This window comes from Condylostylus longicornis, unplaced genomic scaffold (assembly GCF_029603195.1).
Source record: "Condylostylus longicornis isolate FDR11 unplaced genomic scaffold, ASM2960319v2 ptg000028l, whole genome shotgun sequence".
Lineage (NCBI taxonomy): Eukaryota > Metazoa > Arthropoda > Insecta > Diptera > Dolichopodidae > Condylostylus > Condylostylus longicornis.
The window spans coordinates 4,677,177-4,695,863 of record NW_026577997.1 but is presented as its reverse complement, the minus strand read 5'-3'; the positions used below and the strand labels follow the sequence as shown (position 1 = coordinate 4,695,863).

General features: G+C 23.7%; 1 protein-coding gene across 4 annotated transcripts in view; it reads right to left on the bottom strand.

Annotated features, from left to right (window-relative positions):
• Window positions 1–3,630: 3,630 nt before the first annotated feature.
• The window catches only part of LOC129607672 (amyloid-beta-like protein), a 152,919-nt gene continuing 137,862 nt past the window's right edge, over window positions 3,631–18,687 (bottom strand). For all 4 annotated transcript variants that reach the window (XM_055518820.1, XM_055518821.1, XM_055518822.1 and 1 more), the window contains one exon: window positions 3,631–3,818. In XM_055518820.1, the coding sequence (XP_055374795.1) occupies window positions 3,774–3,818 (45 nt within the window). In that variant the 3' untranslated portion in view covers window positions 3,631–3,773. The remainder of the gene's footprint in view (window positions 3,819–18,687) is intronic.

Below are 18,687 nucleotides of genomic sequence, written 5' to 3'. Positions count from 1 at the left end.
TTTGAGTTATATTCATATCTTATTGGGGAACTTTTCATTTAATCCGAATGGTACAAAACGAATCTCTATTAAGAGCAATTTGACATTTGACATTAGATATATTTTGATATTTAAAAAGTGACAGTTGACAGATGACAGTTGACAGATGACAGTTGACAGTTTACATTTGACAGGTGACATTTTACATTTGACAGGTGACAGGTGACAGTTTACATTTGACAGGTGACACTTTACATTTGACAGGTGACACTTTACATTTGACAGGTGACAGATGACAGTTGACAGATGACAGTTCACAAATGACAGGTAACAGTTTACATTTGACAGGTGACACTTTACATTTGTCAGGTAACAGTATAATGTTATATTATATATGGCAATTATCATATAAACTCATATCATATTTTACTGAAAATAATGACCATATTTCCATATTGTGTAATAATTTCAGCACTGTAATTTAAATATAGTTTCTTTAACATGCAACCAAATGACTTTCGAAGTTGTATAGTAGCTATCACCACAAGTAAAGACAAATAATATACATACCTGTTTGCGAGAAATTTCTGAGATAATGCCAAAAAACTTTTGAAGTTGTTCGACACTTGATTGACAGACATGAAGAAATCGACTCAGAATTCGACGCTGATCAAAAAAATACACTTGAGTCTATATGTCAGACAATTATTTTTTAGTGTTACAAAAGGTAAGGCAAATTTATGATAACTTTCGAACACAAGTTCTTATACGGGTATAAAAATACTTCCATTTTATGTCCACGAAAATTATTTCATTTTTTTATGTACAAAATGCAATATCCACTTCATCGTATACAATACATATATATTTGAATTTATTACCATAATGACAGTAAAAATTCACAAATTGCAAGTATTATGACAAAAAAAATAAAAAAACAAAAGAAGAACAGACAATTTGACAAGAGATTTTTGATGATTTGCAGTTGTCATCACAGCATCTATCATATAAATTGAAAGCTCTTATATAAAATACACTGTTAATATTTTGACAAAGTTTTTTTTTTAAATTATTTCAAATTTATTTTTCTATCTTATATAAATACATATGTGCATTTACATACTATGTATTTGATATGTTTACGTATGTATCTGCGAATTAATTATTTATATGCATACGTATATTGTATATGTAGATTTATTTAGTAAGTGTGTATATAAATTGTGACAATTTAGGAATTTTATTTTATATCTGTTAATTGGAATATATGTTTAAATTTCTTCTAGAGCACATGTATAAATTCGCAAAAACTATACACACACTGAAAAAAATTTTTTAATGTACTCGTAATTTATACAAATCATGGTAATGTCTAAAAGCAGCTCGTGCTCGTGCCGTGATGTTATTTATGAGATGACAGCCACTTACATGTCTGCTAAATAAAGTGAAAGTTTATTGGCGGCTATTACATCAAAATATTACACAATAATTAGAATTTGAAAAAAATTGAAAAGAGTAATTGGAATTTTGCATAAGTATATGTATGCTATGCTGCTCTATATACTATTAAAAATTTAAACTCCAAAAACTTTACAAAAATTCAAAGAAATATACAATTACTCCCCGTAATCAATCCTTTATTTTTTCCAATTCTTTGTTGACTGGGATATTATATGTACATGTATATGAATCTGTTTTCGATAATTTTCATATATCAATATATACTGAGTACATAAAAACTTTTCTCATTTACATTCCAAGAAATTTTTAAATATTTTCATGTTAAAAACCGTTTTGTATAATTCTACGTTTTTCATCTCTATATAAATATCTATATAAATTTTTGCATACATTTGTACATACATATTTACATACGTACTTACATACATTAATGGTATTAAGAATTTAAAGCTGATTGTCTATGCCCTCGCTAACAACTAACATGAGATTTTCTCTTTTCTGTCTCAAAAAATTTTTTTTTCATTTTTGTTTCTCGTTTCTTTTTTTTTTTGTCGTCGTTTTCATTTTAAACTAAATTACAACAAAAAAATAATGTAAAAACGTTGAAAACAAGAAGAAATAACAAAGAAAGCAAGAGAGAAACATAAGAAAACAAGAAAATTAAATAATTCTTATTTCTTCAGAAGAAAAACAAGAAAAACAAGGAAAAATAAAAATGAAAAAAAGAAATACACAAGGCAGAAAGAAAGAAAGAAACATTTTCATTTTGTCTTTTTTTTCTTCTTCTTCTTATATTTTCACTTTATTTCGCTCTTGTGTCTTTTACTAGCTCTCTTCCTTTCTGTCCTATTTGTATATATGGTGGCCATGTAATTGTGTGAATTTTTTCATATATAAAATAAAGCAAATTTTCTATTTTTTTTTTTTTTGTCAAATCAACATAACAACATATAACGGTAACAAACGGCAACAAACATAATGTGAAACAAAGGAAAAAAACTGAAGCATATATAAAAGAAACAAGTAACATAATAAAATGGAAAAGAAACTACGTCGCGTATTACGACGACTATATGTTCTTCTCCTTCTTCTTCTTCTTGTATTTACATATGCATGTACATAAATATACTATGTACTTATGTACATAACATCGCTTTAGATTCCAATTTATACTTAAATATTATTCTTATATTTTACATAACATACAGACAGTCAGGATAATAGAATGTCAAAACATTCAAGAATAAATGACAATGACGGAAAAATTGGAATAAAATATATATAAAGAAGTAAAAGAAAACAAAACATAAGAGATAGAAAGAAAGAAAATGTTGAGTGAAAAAGATAGTATAATATAGGATAGATTGGTGGGGAGAAATGATAAGCATGTACATAAGAAAAAAACAGGGAAAGAAAAATAATAGAGAAGAAAAGAAAAATTATATTATAGAGACATGGTCGAATTATTGACATTTATGTAAATTTATTTTAAATTAAATTTATATAGGAATGTTTAGAGTATACATGTATATATGTTGAATTATATATACATGTAAATTTAATATTATTATATTTTCATAAATATAACAAATATATTTAATTTATAAATGCAATGAAAACAATTTTTATTTAATTTATCTAATAATCTCTCCAATAATCTTATATTTCATTTATGTTGAAAATAATCTAATAACTATATGTTTAATGTAATTTTTTATATATAATTATGTAATTTGTTCATATTAAAAATTATTATGTCAATAATTATTATGTTATACTTCATATTAACAGATCGCCAATTAAATAAAAATTTTTTTTTCTAATTTTGAATTGTAAAACATTTTCAATTAATTGTCACAATATGACATTTAAATTTGACATTTAGCATATAATTATAAATATTAACAGGTTCTTTCGTAAAAAAATTTAATAATGCATTTATAAAATATATATTTTTAGAGTTCTATATATTTGAGACTAATAAAATTGTCACAAAATCTAATAAATAAATAAATTGTCAAAAATTAAGGAAATTATCATAAATTAATTTTTTAAATTTAATAAATTGTAAAAGAAAGAAATAGGTAATTCACTAAATATTTGATTCAATTTAAAAAAAAAAATCTAAAAAATTGCATACATTTAGGCGACATTTATTCATATTTTTCCTGTAATACGCTCAATTTCTCAGCTTAGAGGTTAAGAAATTTGATGAACCTAGTTAATTACATAATTATAATTATTATAATAATACAAAACTATGAATTTAATAAAAATTTAAAATTAAAATACCTTAATATTTTCATTTAGTTATAAAAGTAAAAGATGTAATTTCAAATTTTGAAGCTTTTACGCCCATAAATTTCATATTTGCTTACCTGAAATGAAAAAACAAAAATATTATAATGAAATTTTTATAATATAATATAATTATTCAATATTATTATATAAATAATTTAATATAATAATTGGTTAACCATAGTAATGTTTATTATATTTTATTATACAATTCTATAATACTCGTACCTAGGCCAAAGACGCAATATAATTATACTTTTACTAAATAATTTGTTTATCAGTTTTCCATATTTTAATTTTCAATTTAAAAATAATTAAAATACTTGACTATTTGTATTTAATAATAAATAAAATCTAGTAGAAAAATAATAAAGAAATTAAATTTCTTATGCATATACACAAATATATGGGTTCAATGAAATGTATTTGCTAAGTATAACAATTTTGAATTACAATTTATTGAAAGCAATTCCAATGTGTTTTGAGAATAGGAGAAAATTATTTGAATAGTAGATTTTATTATTGCTTTACAATTAATTTAAAAAAAGAGTATATTAAATTCTTTGGGTCAACTCTGTAAGGTTTTAAAACTGTTCTCTGGTCTAATTATATATTTTAATAATTACTTAATAGAATACTAAATTATTTTGTCATATTAAATTAAAAATATTAAATTTATATTAAATCAATTATAATTTTTATGTCTCAATACATTAAATTTATGAAATTCTATATGATAATTTGTAACATAATTTTTGTTTTTCTGAATATGGAAGAGTTAATATGTAAAATATGCACAATAACTATATATGATTGTATATGAAAATTTAATTAATCGACTGTGATATAAAAATTCATGTACATAATATATTTATATTCCAACAGTATATAAAATAGTTTATATAGTAATTAACTTCCATTGTAATTAAATACGTAAACGGACTGATAAGGTCATTATGTTTTGGTTCATGATACTTTAATATTTTTGTTACCATAAGTATAAAATTCTCATATTTATGTAGAAAAGTGAATAACAGCATCTGTTTTTTTAACAATTTTTTTTTGCAGCTACATATTGCATAATTATTATTAAAATTCATTATTCAAAAAATTTTTATATTTTTCTTGTTTTTTTTTTTTTTTTTTTTTATTAAATACTTAAAAATATTGTAAATTTAAACATACTTTTAATATTATAAAATGAATGCAAAACAACAAAGGTATTAAATATGCAAAAAAAAGGGACATAATTTTTGTGTAATAATTAAAATGTGGTTTTTGTTTTTAACCATTTCATATACCATTAAATGGGTAGAGAGATCTGTTAATAATATTTTATAATATTATTATTATAATACTTTACTAAGTACACGTGTATTCATTTAATCCTCTACGTTAATTTTTTTTTTTTTATAAATGCATTCTCTATATATACACGGTTTTTTGAAATAAAAAAAAATTTACCACATTTTTATTAAATTTTTTTCTGTGTATAAATATGAGAGTTTATCTGAAAAAATATGAAATAAAATTTAATGTTATGCAGCTTCATTTTTCTCCCAATTTAGTGCATACCGGAATGTAGTCATCATACTTATATGAATGAATAAAATTTGACTCTTGAGCCGAAATGACAGAAGTAAAAATTAAAAATTGCTGGATAATCTTGAAGTAAAAACCGGTTTAAATTGTAAACATGTAATTACTAAAGATTTCTAATTTTAAATGGCAAATTTTTCAGTTCTACCCATGAAAGAGTCATTTTTAAAGACTTACTTTTAAAAGCGAAAGAACAATACTTTAGATATTGCACTTCTTGCGCAGGGTTTTGTTGAGCTTTCGGAAACTGCTGTCTTATTTCTTTGCTAATATTTCATGTTTCGTGCTTGGAAAGGAAGATTATAGGTAGGAAAATGTAGGGGCTGTAATTAGCCACGAATGGCTGTGCTGACCCGGAGTATATGCCGTCTTATTCCATTCGATAACTTTAATATCTATGATTCTACACTTTGTATATAACGATTTTTTTCTCTTTCTATAAACTATAAAATTATATTTATATCTAGATATGAGAGTTTTGTACCCACTTATATAACAATATGCCATTTATAATAAGCCTCTAGCAATAACAACCCCATACTACAAGTATATATGGAATATTGTTTTGCTAATTCTCTTTTTTTTTCGGAAAAAAACAACAAATAAAAACCTTTTTTCACATTATTTAAAGCAATCGAAAACCAATTAGTAACAGCCACAGAAATCGAATTCTTTTGTTTTTCTCTCAAAATATAATAAAAAAAAAAAAGAAAAATAAAATTTAAAATCTGGTGTCAACAACACCCAAAAATTATTATTATAAAAGAATAGAAATCGAAAAATATTCAAACCATTTGCCATAAGCATTAAAAAAAATATTCGCATATCAAAAATATAAAAAAAAAAATTGAGAAAAAAAAAAGGAGTCAAAAGGAGCAAAGAGTCGAAAATAAAAAGAAAAAAAAAATTTAGAATGAAAATTTCGATTCAAAAATTCATGAAATTTTCTTTTGTCTTTTTAAATATTTTTTTTTTTTTTTGGTTCTATTTAAATTTGGTTTATACTGCCAAACACCATTATCATTGTTGTTGCAAACTCTAACACACCAATTATCAGTACACTAACACATATTTATATTAAGTCTAAAATAATATAATATTTTTGTTATTTTTTTTTTCTACTCTCTCTTTCTCTCTCTCTCTCTCTTTAAATTTAGATTTTCCAGAAAACGACACGACGTCATAAAATCTTTTGTGTTTTACAAAGAGAACACTGTGAGTAAAGGTGAAGTGAATGAAAAGGGGTGAAGAATTTTATCTCATACCCATTCCCCATTCGATATGAAAAAAAAAAAAATGTGGAAAAAAGTTTTTGTTTTTGTTATTCTCTTTCTTAATACCATAGAGAATTATTTATTCACCCCGTGCAAACAATATTTTTTTTCCCTACAACAATAACAATGTTATAATAATAAAATAACAAAACTTTAAAACACGCAAAATGGAATTTTTTGCTTTCAGTCCCTTTACTTTTGATTACTTACACACATCCACCTTCGTTTATTTTAAATCTAAATGTTTAATGTTAATGCTAAGGTATATATGAAATAAATATGGATACTATGAACCGGTCGGTTGATGGTGGATTACACAGAAATTTGTTACTCTATACTTGGAATAAATTTCAGAAGTGAGAGGAAAAAAAAAACATATGAGAAAAGCATATTTTTATGAAAACTTTTTAAAGCCTTATCTTAAATTCTTTGATTCATATTCTCATCTTGTATATGAATTAACGTGTGAACTCCCCACATCACATACATGAAATATTTTGGGGTTCAAAATGTATATATAGGACAGAATGATTAAGTTTTGCTATTTTATTTGATAATTTGTTTTAGTATTGTTTTAATTGATGGTGTGGTGAATTTTTTTTAAAAAATATGGTATTTTTCTCCTGAATTTCAATATAACATTTTAGATTTGAATTAGAACAAAGATATTTCGTGATTTGAAATGTGGTTAAAGATATTCCGACTAAATTTGTCTCTATATACGAGTACAAAACAAAGTGATCAAAAAAATAGTTAGTGAGAATTTTTTTTTCAATATTTTTGAAAAAAGTGGTGTTTGTCTATAATAAATGAGATATAATATACTCTCAGTAGTTGAAAATTATAACATTTGAATTTGTAATATTCATTTACTTTCCTCTCATTTGGTGAATAAAATATTGTGGTATACAGAATTCCACCTTCTCATTTTATTCAAACAATTCAATGCCATGTTTTTCAATTAGAGCTCTCAAGTCTAATTTATAATTTGCAATTTGTATGGGCACAATTACCAGTGAACACATAATAAATGAATTTACAAATAAAATGAATTGAAAACTGTGCCCGAATCAGTTAAAAAAATGTGCATACACGAATTTATTTAAAAAAAATTTTTAAACCATAATGTAAAATAGGCGACAGGTAAATAAAATGAGAAGCTATAAATTGTTCTTTATCCTTTTCAAGGATTTATTTGCAATAAATTTTTGAATTATTAGAAAATTTTATTGCTATTTTTTTTTTTTTTTTTTTTTATATACTAAATGAAATTATTTTTATGGTAATTTGGTAATTGGCTTTAAATTTTTGAAAAATATAAGAAAAGAACACAAAAATTACATACTCAAATACAAATTACATATATATGCATGTATATACATATGTATGTATGTAAGTACAATAAATCATTCTGTTATACAATTACAAAATATGAATTTTTCATATATATACATATTCATTTGAGTGCAATGTTCGTTAAATCCAACAAAACAAGAAAAAAAACAAAAATAACAAAGAGAAAATTTCTTCTACAAATACAATGAAAGAAAAAATAATAATGGTAGACAGGATATTTTTGTATTACTCGTACTCATTGTTTTACAATTTATATAATTATTTTGAAATAAAAATAAAAAAATAACAAAATTGCTTCATAAATGACTCATAAAAGTTTTTGTTTTTTTTTTTTAATTCTCTTCACTAATTTTTAATAAAGAAAACGTTTTACATTAATCACGCTATAAAAATAAATTATTTTTTTTTTTTGTTTTTTACGATATGTGATAAAAAATGGTTTCTTTTTTATTTAATAAATTTTTGTATATGACAATGAAATTTTCCTTTGTGATTGTTGTCTTCTCGGAATATCATAACTTATGTTGTATGTCAGTTCGTATGCCTTGTACTTTGTTGTCGAGCGTTTATTATAAATTAAATGAAAGAAATTTAATTTAATTTATAAAATTAAATTAAAATGAATTTTTTTGATTTTTAACACAAAGAAAATTTGTTTTTTTGTTTAAATTCATTACTTTTCATTTAATTTTCATAGAAAAATGAGATTTTTGGAAATTAAATGAAATATGTAGAGCAATTAATAAAATTGAATAAGAAAAGGATATGTAAAGAAAATAGAGAAATGCGTGAGTAATAATTTGTGTAATAAAGCACCTAAGTATATAAGGGGAATTAAAAATTTAATCTTAATTTGTTACTAGAGAAAAATTCCCATAACTTGATTTAGTACAAAAAAATTTTTTTTAAATTATTTTTAATTGTTATTAAAGACATTTGCTTTATTTTAAAATTTAATTTTAATTCGAAATAATTTGAATTTGAAATTAAATAAAGTTGCCAAATTATTGCTTATACGAGTAATTTAAAAGTAATTATTGCACAAAATGTGTGCCCTAATGAAAAATTTATTACATTTGATTAATATTTTTGTATTGAATACTCATTATTTGTTTCAGATAGGCCGAGATGACACACACCCTTGAATAAATTTTTATTTGACTAAAAAGGAACTAAGAATATTAGTTCTTTTAGATTTCTGTCAGTAAAATCTTATTTAAGTAATATAATCTAACACAATATTACTTATTTTTCGATCATACTTTTTTATTATTTGAAAAAATAAATATTTTTCTAATAAACTAACAAATTCGAATGAATATTCAAATATATACGGAATGAAATTTAAGGAAAAAATTAAGATGATGGTTTTTTAATCCGTTGCTTCCCGGTTTATTAAAATATCAAAATTGCATTCGAACATGAATTGTACCGAAAAGTATATAGTCCAAAAAGGCAATTTATCTGTTGGAAAATGAAAATTTGTTCGGATACACTGGAAAAAAATAACACTGGAATTTTTTACCAGTATTTAAATAAAAAATTAAAATTTTTCTCTTTTTCTCAAATTTTCACCCTTTTGCAATTTACTAATAACATACTTGTTACATAACATTTCATTTACCATTAAAATTATAATTCGAATATCACATACAATACATAAGTAGTATTTTAAGTATACTGTGGGCCCATTTTAATCTTCCTTTCTCCTCATTCCTATACTCTACTCTTACAAACCATACAATAAAAAAAAAAACCAAATTTATATAGATGATGTAAAAATATTTTCAATGTTTATCAATTTTCCGCTAAATTACATTTAAAATCAACCAAAAAAATTAAAAACAAAAAAAAAATAAAAAAAATCAATAATTTTTTTTAATGTTCACTTCATTTATGCTAAGCTAAAAATTTCTTACCCTAAATTAATTCTAAAGAGTTTTCAAAAAAAAAAAAAAACAAGAAAAAAGCAATTTGTTTTTATTTATTTATTTTTTTTTTTTAAATACACTTTTGAACTATTTCAAACAAAAAAACAAGAATAATAACAATAATAGCAAAAATTTTCTGTATATTTTGTATAATTGAGCAGAAAATAGAAAGTATAGAAAAGAATTTTTTTTACAAGTTTAACTTTTTGATTCATTTTTAAGCCGCCCACCCGCAAATCATATAGGATGTGATTTAAATGAGATAGAGAAGAAAATTTTGTTCTTAAGAGGAAACCATTTTTATATTATTGTTTTCCATTTTCTAAAAAGAGAAAATATTTGTCAAAAAACCAAAAAAAAAAAAACACAAACAATACAAAATTCAAAAAAAAAATCACAAAACAAAAAGCGCAACAATTTTAACTCTTATACTCAACTCAACTTTTCTTTTATAAAATTCAAACTTTCCTGCCGCAATTTTATTTTTTTTTTTTTTTTTTTTTTGTATATACCATTGAAAATAACATTATTATTACTAACTATTGTTATTTATGTTTGCATAATACAAAAAAAAAAGCAAGTAAATCCAAAAATGTTAGTTGGGAACCCTGCATCTGTTATTGACATTATAATAAATTTTTGTATAACAAAAAAAAAAAGTGAAGCATGTGAATAATTTAGACAACAATTTCGGCCCTTAAAAATAATATTATGAAATTGAAACTTTGAATGAGCTCCTTATTGAGGATTCAAAATGAAAAAGTCAAATTAATTTTAGTTTGTTTGTATAAGAAAATTCTTAAGAAATTACAGGAGAATTGTTGATGTCTGTCTGTATAGGATAATCAAGTAATTTTTTGTTAAAATAATGGAAGTTTCTATGTTATCTGGGCTTTTTTGTCTACGGTTACTGATTCTTTACATTCAAATTAAATTTCGTAATTATTCAATTAATAATAATTTAATACCAAATCGAATTTGGTGTGGGAATGTCTACAGGCGCTGGTGGTTGAAGGACTAAAGTTATTTTATCGTGGGTCTCGGCGTATCTTGTCGAACCCGCGCCTTTCTACGGACTGTTGAGTTGTTATATGATGGCGTGTGAGGTGGAACGGATGTGCAGCCTTCAGCAGGAGTAGTGGAACCGGGCGTTCGGAATGAGGCAGGTGAGGCATTTTATTCCTGGTCCGTTTCTCAGAAGGGCCAAAAAGCTGTCGGCGTCTAGGAAGGGAGCGGTCAGATTGGTGGTTGGCCTCCTCACTAGGCACTGCAAGCTTGGCTATCACTTGCACAAATTGGGACAACTTGGGAACCATTTGTGTAGATTTTGTCATGATGAGCATATTTTCTGCTTTTGTAAAGTTCTGGCCAAGAGACGTTTGGTTCACTCAGGAAGATGCGTAGTGACACCCTTGGACTTGTGGAAAGTGACGCTTGGACGAGTCTATAAATATGTGGGGATTATAGGCCTAGCTGTCGCTTTATAAGTGGTGGGATGTTACAATAAGCCTTTAGGGCTACAGTGACCTGGTGTGAAGTTGACTCATTCCATCTAGTCAATTAATAGATATTTTTTCAATAATTCTAAATATTCTTTATGAAAAACACTCATATTCCAATTAATAAAATCAGCTTAGTATTTATGAGATTCTTATATTACAATCGGTGTTATAAATAAAATTTAAACAAAAACCAATATTTTTCATCTGTATTTGAATAATTTTGAAAATCAATTTAGTATGATAATCCCCTGTTTTTAACACATTTGGTTCAAATATATATAAAAATTATATACAATTAATTAATTCAACTAAACTGCATTCATCAGTACAATTTTCATTTTAATTACAATTATTGTTTTTCCATGATATGCAATTGAATAAAATGATTCTTGTGCTTGAGTTTTTAATTTCTAAACTGTTTTACAAGTAGAAAATTAAATTAGCAAATATTGTGAAAATTTTTATAAAGATTTTTGAGTATCATGTCTATTGAATGGATTGTTAGCGTAGGCAAAAGTGGTTATAACTATAATTAAGAATGAGCACAACTTAAGGATAATTTAAACAAGCATATTATGTATGATTGGAATCCTTTGTTTGAGATGAAAATTCTTTAAGATGCGTCTCCTATAATTTCTGATAATAATGTGTAGCAAATTTAGAGTAAATCCTTTAAAACAAAATTTAATTAAAAATTATTTTGTTTGTAAATTTAATTCGAAATTCAGTTGATTCTGATAAATTTCTAACCAATAATTCGGTTGGAATAGTGTTTCCCTGGTCACAGTCCCAAGAATTAACACAGGAACATGAATTTTTTCATACCATTTAAAAATACACAAAAATATTTAATATTATTATTTTTAAAATATATAAATAAATTGTATATACATATTTACATAAATAGAAATCTTCTTATATACTCTTAAGTATATTATGTATATACATATATATAACGTTTTTAATCTTTTAAAAAGACTATAGTTCTAGCTGTTAAGACATTTAACCCCCCACATATTCAACTCATATCGTCTTTAACAATATACATTTTGTAGATATGAGTACATACATACGTGCATCGGAATTTACACTGTTCCGACATAACAATGTAAAATTTATATAAATATTTTTTTAATACTCTAAAACAACTTGTATCCAACTGCGACTTAAAAAAAAAGAAAAATATTACAAAATAAATATAATATATTTGTACATATGGTAACAATACGAAAACGAAAAAAAAAACATTGACAAAGAGAACAACACACAAAACTCTAAAGAATAAATCAAAGTTCATTGACATTATTGTTATCCTTGAATATTCCTTTATTATAAAAAAAAAAAAAGCAAAATGTAGATGTACTTTATATACATATAAAAGAATTATAAGGATAACAACATTAAACCCATAAAGAAAAGCCATGAAAATTACATGAAAAGGGGCAAAAAAGAAAAACAACAACAAAAAATAGAATGAATCAAAAAAGGGAAATGTTTATTTTCTATTGTTATGTATACAAGAGCAGCTCAGTTGTAGCAAAAGCAGTAGCAGTGGCAGCAGTAGCATCAGGAATAGCAGAAGCAGCCGAAACAACACTATAAATTCTTTACTTTTTTTGGTCAAAAATTTATAAAATTCACTTAATTTTTTGCTATTTCGTCCTTTTTTTTCTCTCTTTTTATCACTATAAAGCAGACAAAGAAAACACACACAAAAAAAAAAAAAAATTACACTAAAATTGACTACGAAATTTATTTTACTACTTCAAAATGCAAGAAAACACAAGAAACAAAAAATGAAAAGCAAAAAAAAACAAAAACCTGACTAGAAAATCTTCTCTCCACATCTTTTAAGGCAGCAAAACATTTATCAAATAATTTGATTATCCAATATAATAATAATAAAGAAAATGGAATAAAAAGGATATAAGTATAAGGATTTTGTCGAATTTCCGTTTTTTTTTTTTTCTTCCAAATTTTTTTCTTTCTTATTTGGGGCTTGACTCTTAACACATAACATTTGTACTTATAATACATACACCATACATACATACACACCATGGTCTTGTGTGTGTTTGTATTCAAACTATGTATATATATATATATATTTTGTTCTTGTTATATACAAAATCGATAAATATACAAGAAAAAGGCACCATGCTGTTTAATGGGCAATTATTTGTCATTCTTGTCAAGGAATTTAAAGAAGAAAAAAATAATCAAAAAGGAAAACTGTTATTATAATTTTTTCCCGTTTTTTTAAGAAATTTTTATTTGAAAAAAAAATAAAAATAAAAATTCCCGTTATATTGTTGTTATTATTATTATTTATGTTTTTGTTGTTATTGCGGTGATTTGGGTATAGTAGTTGCCACTTGAAATTATCCTCTCTCGTTCTCATATTGATAAAATTATGATAGTGACTTGATTTTTCTTTTTTTCCGATTTAGTATTTTTTGTTTGATTTTATATCTTTCTTTTTCCTGCACGAATTTATATTTTGTTTACTTTCATCATTTTATTAATAAAATTATATTTGTGGCCAGCAACCATCAACGGAAATAATCTATATATATAGTACTTAGTTCTATTGGAAGAACATTAAATTTGTTAATAATTATGTGAGATACAAAAAAAGAGATTGAGGGAGTAAGAAGGACTATATAGCATTTGCATTTAAGAAAATAGACCTATATATCGTGATATATATAGCGTAGAATGCGATATATTCGTGTTCATAAACAAAATGTTACTAATTAAATTTGTTTATAAACATATTGGTTAATTTTTCGCAATATAGCGTATAATTAGTATTATTACCGCAATTAAATCATGTGAATAAAGTTTTGATTTTAGAAAATTTATTAAAAATAAACTGCATAATATTGGTCATGTTATGTTTTTGCAAAATTGCAATTATTATTTTGCAGTATTGTGTTTATGGAAATCTTTAATATTTATAGTGAAATATAACATAAGATTTTAGAATAAAATTTCTAGATTGTACTTGAAAATTATCTAAAAATCCCTGAATTTTCTAGCTAAAATTTACAAAAAATTTCATTTAATTAATAATGAGAATTTGTTTTTATGTCAAATATCTGCAAATTCTGTTCATATTTCTGAAAAAGACACCGAAATCCCGGATTATTTAACTAGGTAATTTTATGACTTTATATAAGAATCAAAATTTCTATTGTGCCTTCTTGTAAAATTTCAAATTTACGAACCAAAAACCAATAAAATTCTTAATTTAGATTTAAAACGAAATAAAAAAAGGTATTAAGTGAAAATTTTATAAAAAAAAAATCCAATTTTATTTCTTAATTTTCAAATGAATTAGAAAATTTTTTTTATTATTTTTTTTTAACAAAATCAAAACTAAAATATTATTTTTTTGCGATACCTAAATTAAGTTCTGATTATTAGACCCAAAAATGAAGTGTGTTCCTTAGCAAAAAAAATATAAAGAAAATTTTTTTTTGTCCTTCTGAATTGAGCAGAAACCTGACTAGAATTATTATTAAAAAAAAATTATTTATAAAATTTTTAAAAGTTATTATAAAAAATTTTTTTGCAAAAATATATACGAGATATATATATATACGAGAACATATATATATATATATATACGAGATATATATATATATTTATTCGAGATATATATATATATAAATATATATATACAATCAAGTATAAATGTTGAAATATAAAATTTGATACAAATGTACCCTTACTATTGAGTCACATATTATGTAAGTTGTAAATTTTCATTTCTATACACATACTATTATAATATTATACGTACATATATACATATACAAAAAATATGTACCATATGTGCTTAAATACCAGATGTTATAATATTAATAAAGGACATTTTTTTTATTTTTTTTGTTAAATGATAAGGACATTCGAATTTCAAAAAGTAATACACTTTAAAACAAAAAAACAAATGAAACAAAATTCAAATTTAAAAAAAAAAATGGTGTTTATATGTAATCATTATATTATGTATAATTATTATACATTATTATATATATATTTGTATATAATATCAATACATACATACATACATACCGTAGTTTGTAGATTAACATAATATATATAGAAAAAAATTTTAAAGAAATCTTTAGATTTGTTAACATTTATTTCCAAATGCTGCCACTGCTGCTACTGTTACTGTTACTGTTACTACCATCATAATAATATGTAATAATAAATGAAATTTGAGATGAAAAGAATATTATTGCTTATATATACCAATTGAGACCCCTCTCCCCTATATATATATATATATATATATATATGCATAATAACAAGTATATTTGCAGTTATAAGTAGAGAAAGAAAATATATGGAAAAAGTTTGTGGCAAAAAAAAAAAAAAAAATTTAGTAAAAGAATTATAAAGTAAAAATTTTCTAGATTTCAAATAAAAAAAAAAAACAAAAATATCCTTATACACATTATTACATTTTTTAATACCAAAAATTCAAAGATCTTAAAGAAAAAGAATACAACAACAACAAGAATAATATAAGGACTCGTATCAATTTAGATAAATTTTTATGTCCTTATAGAAGTAACTTTGAAAAAAAAAAAAATAGAAAAAAAAAAAAGTTTATTATTCTTAATTTTTTTATTTTTTATATTTTCTTTATGATTATTAATGTTTTTAGATGTTAAAGTTTAGAATTTGTCGTTAATAAAAAAAAAAAATAAGAACACAAGAAAAAAAAAAACACATAAAATATATAAGAACAAATGTAAACGAAATTGTTAAGAAAAGTTAAAAAAAAAAAAAATATTAAGTGCCTCTTTCCAAGCTTTTATCCTATAACACAAGTTTATGTGTAGAGTATAGAGTGGTAAATTTGGTGTTTCTTACATGGTATGATGATTTGGTTACGGTTTGAATTCTTTTATAAAAAAACTTTTTTTTTTTTATAGCTTTAAAGGTTATAAAAACTGTTGAAAAGTTCCATATTCTTTTGTTTTTTTTTTTGTCTTATTATTTTAATATTATTATTACACTCGTACCTATTCAAGTATTGACTGTCAACTAATAAATATAAATGCATGTGTGTTGTTATGTACAAATTTCTTACATGGTCTATACACTAAAAACGAAAATTTATTTCTTTACATAGCTGGCTCATATTGTAATAATAATTTATTCCATGTGTAATAATTCATGAAATTTAGCTTGAACCTAGTTTGTGATATTAAATTTTCAGATGTAAATTAACTTCTACTGGTACTACTGCTACTACTGCTAATATTATTATATGCAGTTCAATAAATGCGTACAGGAAACGCAGATGGCGCTGCTTATTTATTATTTATGTTATTATGTAATTCATAGCGCTCATATTATGCTTATCATACTCTCTCTCTCTCTCTCTCTCTATCTCTCACTTGCAAATAAAGTTTATTTTTAAAGTGAGAAGTAGGTGGGGTGTGAGAAGCATTAAGTGAAGGCTATGCATACGCTCAATGCATATACGTGTGAATGGGCTCATTAAAATTTGCATTGTATTAATTTTTCTTAGATATTAAATGGATGATATATTGGATCTTTGGAAAAATTATAAATATTTCTGAATAGATAACTGAAGGAGCAAATATTTTTGTTTTTAATGAGATAACTCTCTTTTTAAAGAGCAAATTTTTCAACTGCCTTCTAGAAGGCGCAAATTATTTATTTCAAATTTACAAATTTTTTTTTTTTATCAATTTTATAACTTTTGAAAAATTTTATCTTCTATACAAAAATCATGTTATATTTTATTGATTTTCTATTTAAAGAAAACTATGGGCACCTACCAAAATGTAGCTCTAATAACAAATTGTCTTATTCAGTAATTACTGAGTAAGTACTCAATAGGTCAAGTTCACGTTAGATTTGCATCTTGTCTTGTTTCAGAATTCCCAATTCAGAATTTTGATAATTGTATTCAAATGTAATATTCTTAATCTTATAAAACCCTTATTTTTTGCACTAGATCTTACATTGCTGCCAATACTGATTCTTTATAAGACATTTCTTGTCTTTTTAGTATTAAAAATTAAGAATTAATTAAATTCTATATTTTTTTATTTCATTAATGAAATATGAATTAATTTTGTACAGTACTGTAATTTTGTTTTGAATAATAAGCGTGTAATTCTTAAATATTATAATTAATTCATATGTAGGTATTTTAAATACATACATATACAAAACACATGCACACATGCACATTGAATTTTTTTATTTTTATTTATTTTTTTAAACAATTTTTTTCTTTTTTTGTTATTTTAGAATTTTACAAGTTTTCTAACAAAAAAAAAAATATTTGGTATATTGTTTACTTCCTTTCTTCTAATAATAATAAAAATAACACAGGACTTTATCATCATTATTTCAACAATATATATTTTACCAAAAAAAAAAATAAAGAATGTTTTTCCTATGAGAATTAAATTTTATTTGCCACCATTTCCATCATCTTTCACAACTTCGCCCATTTCAAAAAAGCAAGAAACAAAGTCGCAAGTTTTGTTCCAAATATTTTGAAAATATTTCCTTTTTTTTTCAACTTTAATACTTGTACTTTCTCTTGGGTGTTTCTTAAGAGTGTATAAAGCCTTTGTGTGCCTCCTTGCCTGCTTGCTTTCTTTTTTCGATTTTTTTTGTATGTATGTATGTTTATTTTTGATTTTTGATTTTTTTTTTTTGTTTTCCAAATTTTTTTATGGTAGATGACAATGAATTTTATCTGAATAATGTACTTAATATAATAAGAGAAACTATAACAGAGAAAAAATGGTAATAATAATAATAATAATAAAAATAAGGATATATAAAAATGGGAACAAAAACAATAAAAAGAAGAAGAAGAAGAAATAAGAGAGAACAAAACAACAAAAGAGCATAATAATAATTTTTAATATTAAACTTTTTCTCACAAAAAAACAAGAAAAGGAAAATTAAAATAACAAAAAGTTCATGTTTTATATATGGAATTAAGAAAATATAAATGAAGGGGGTGGGGAGGAAAGAAAGAGAGGTGATGGGTTGGGAGAGGGGGGCGAAGGAAGGGAGAGTAACGGAAAAAAACAAAAATTTTCTTAATATTTTTTTGGGAGAGTTTTAAGTATTAAATTTAATGTTTTTCTTTTTCAGTTTTCTTAAAGAATTCTCGCGTATATATTCGAAATATATTCATACTCGTATAAGAATTTGAATTTAAATAGAGGGTGTTTAAAATGTAATGACGTATATAGTCACACATATATACAT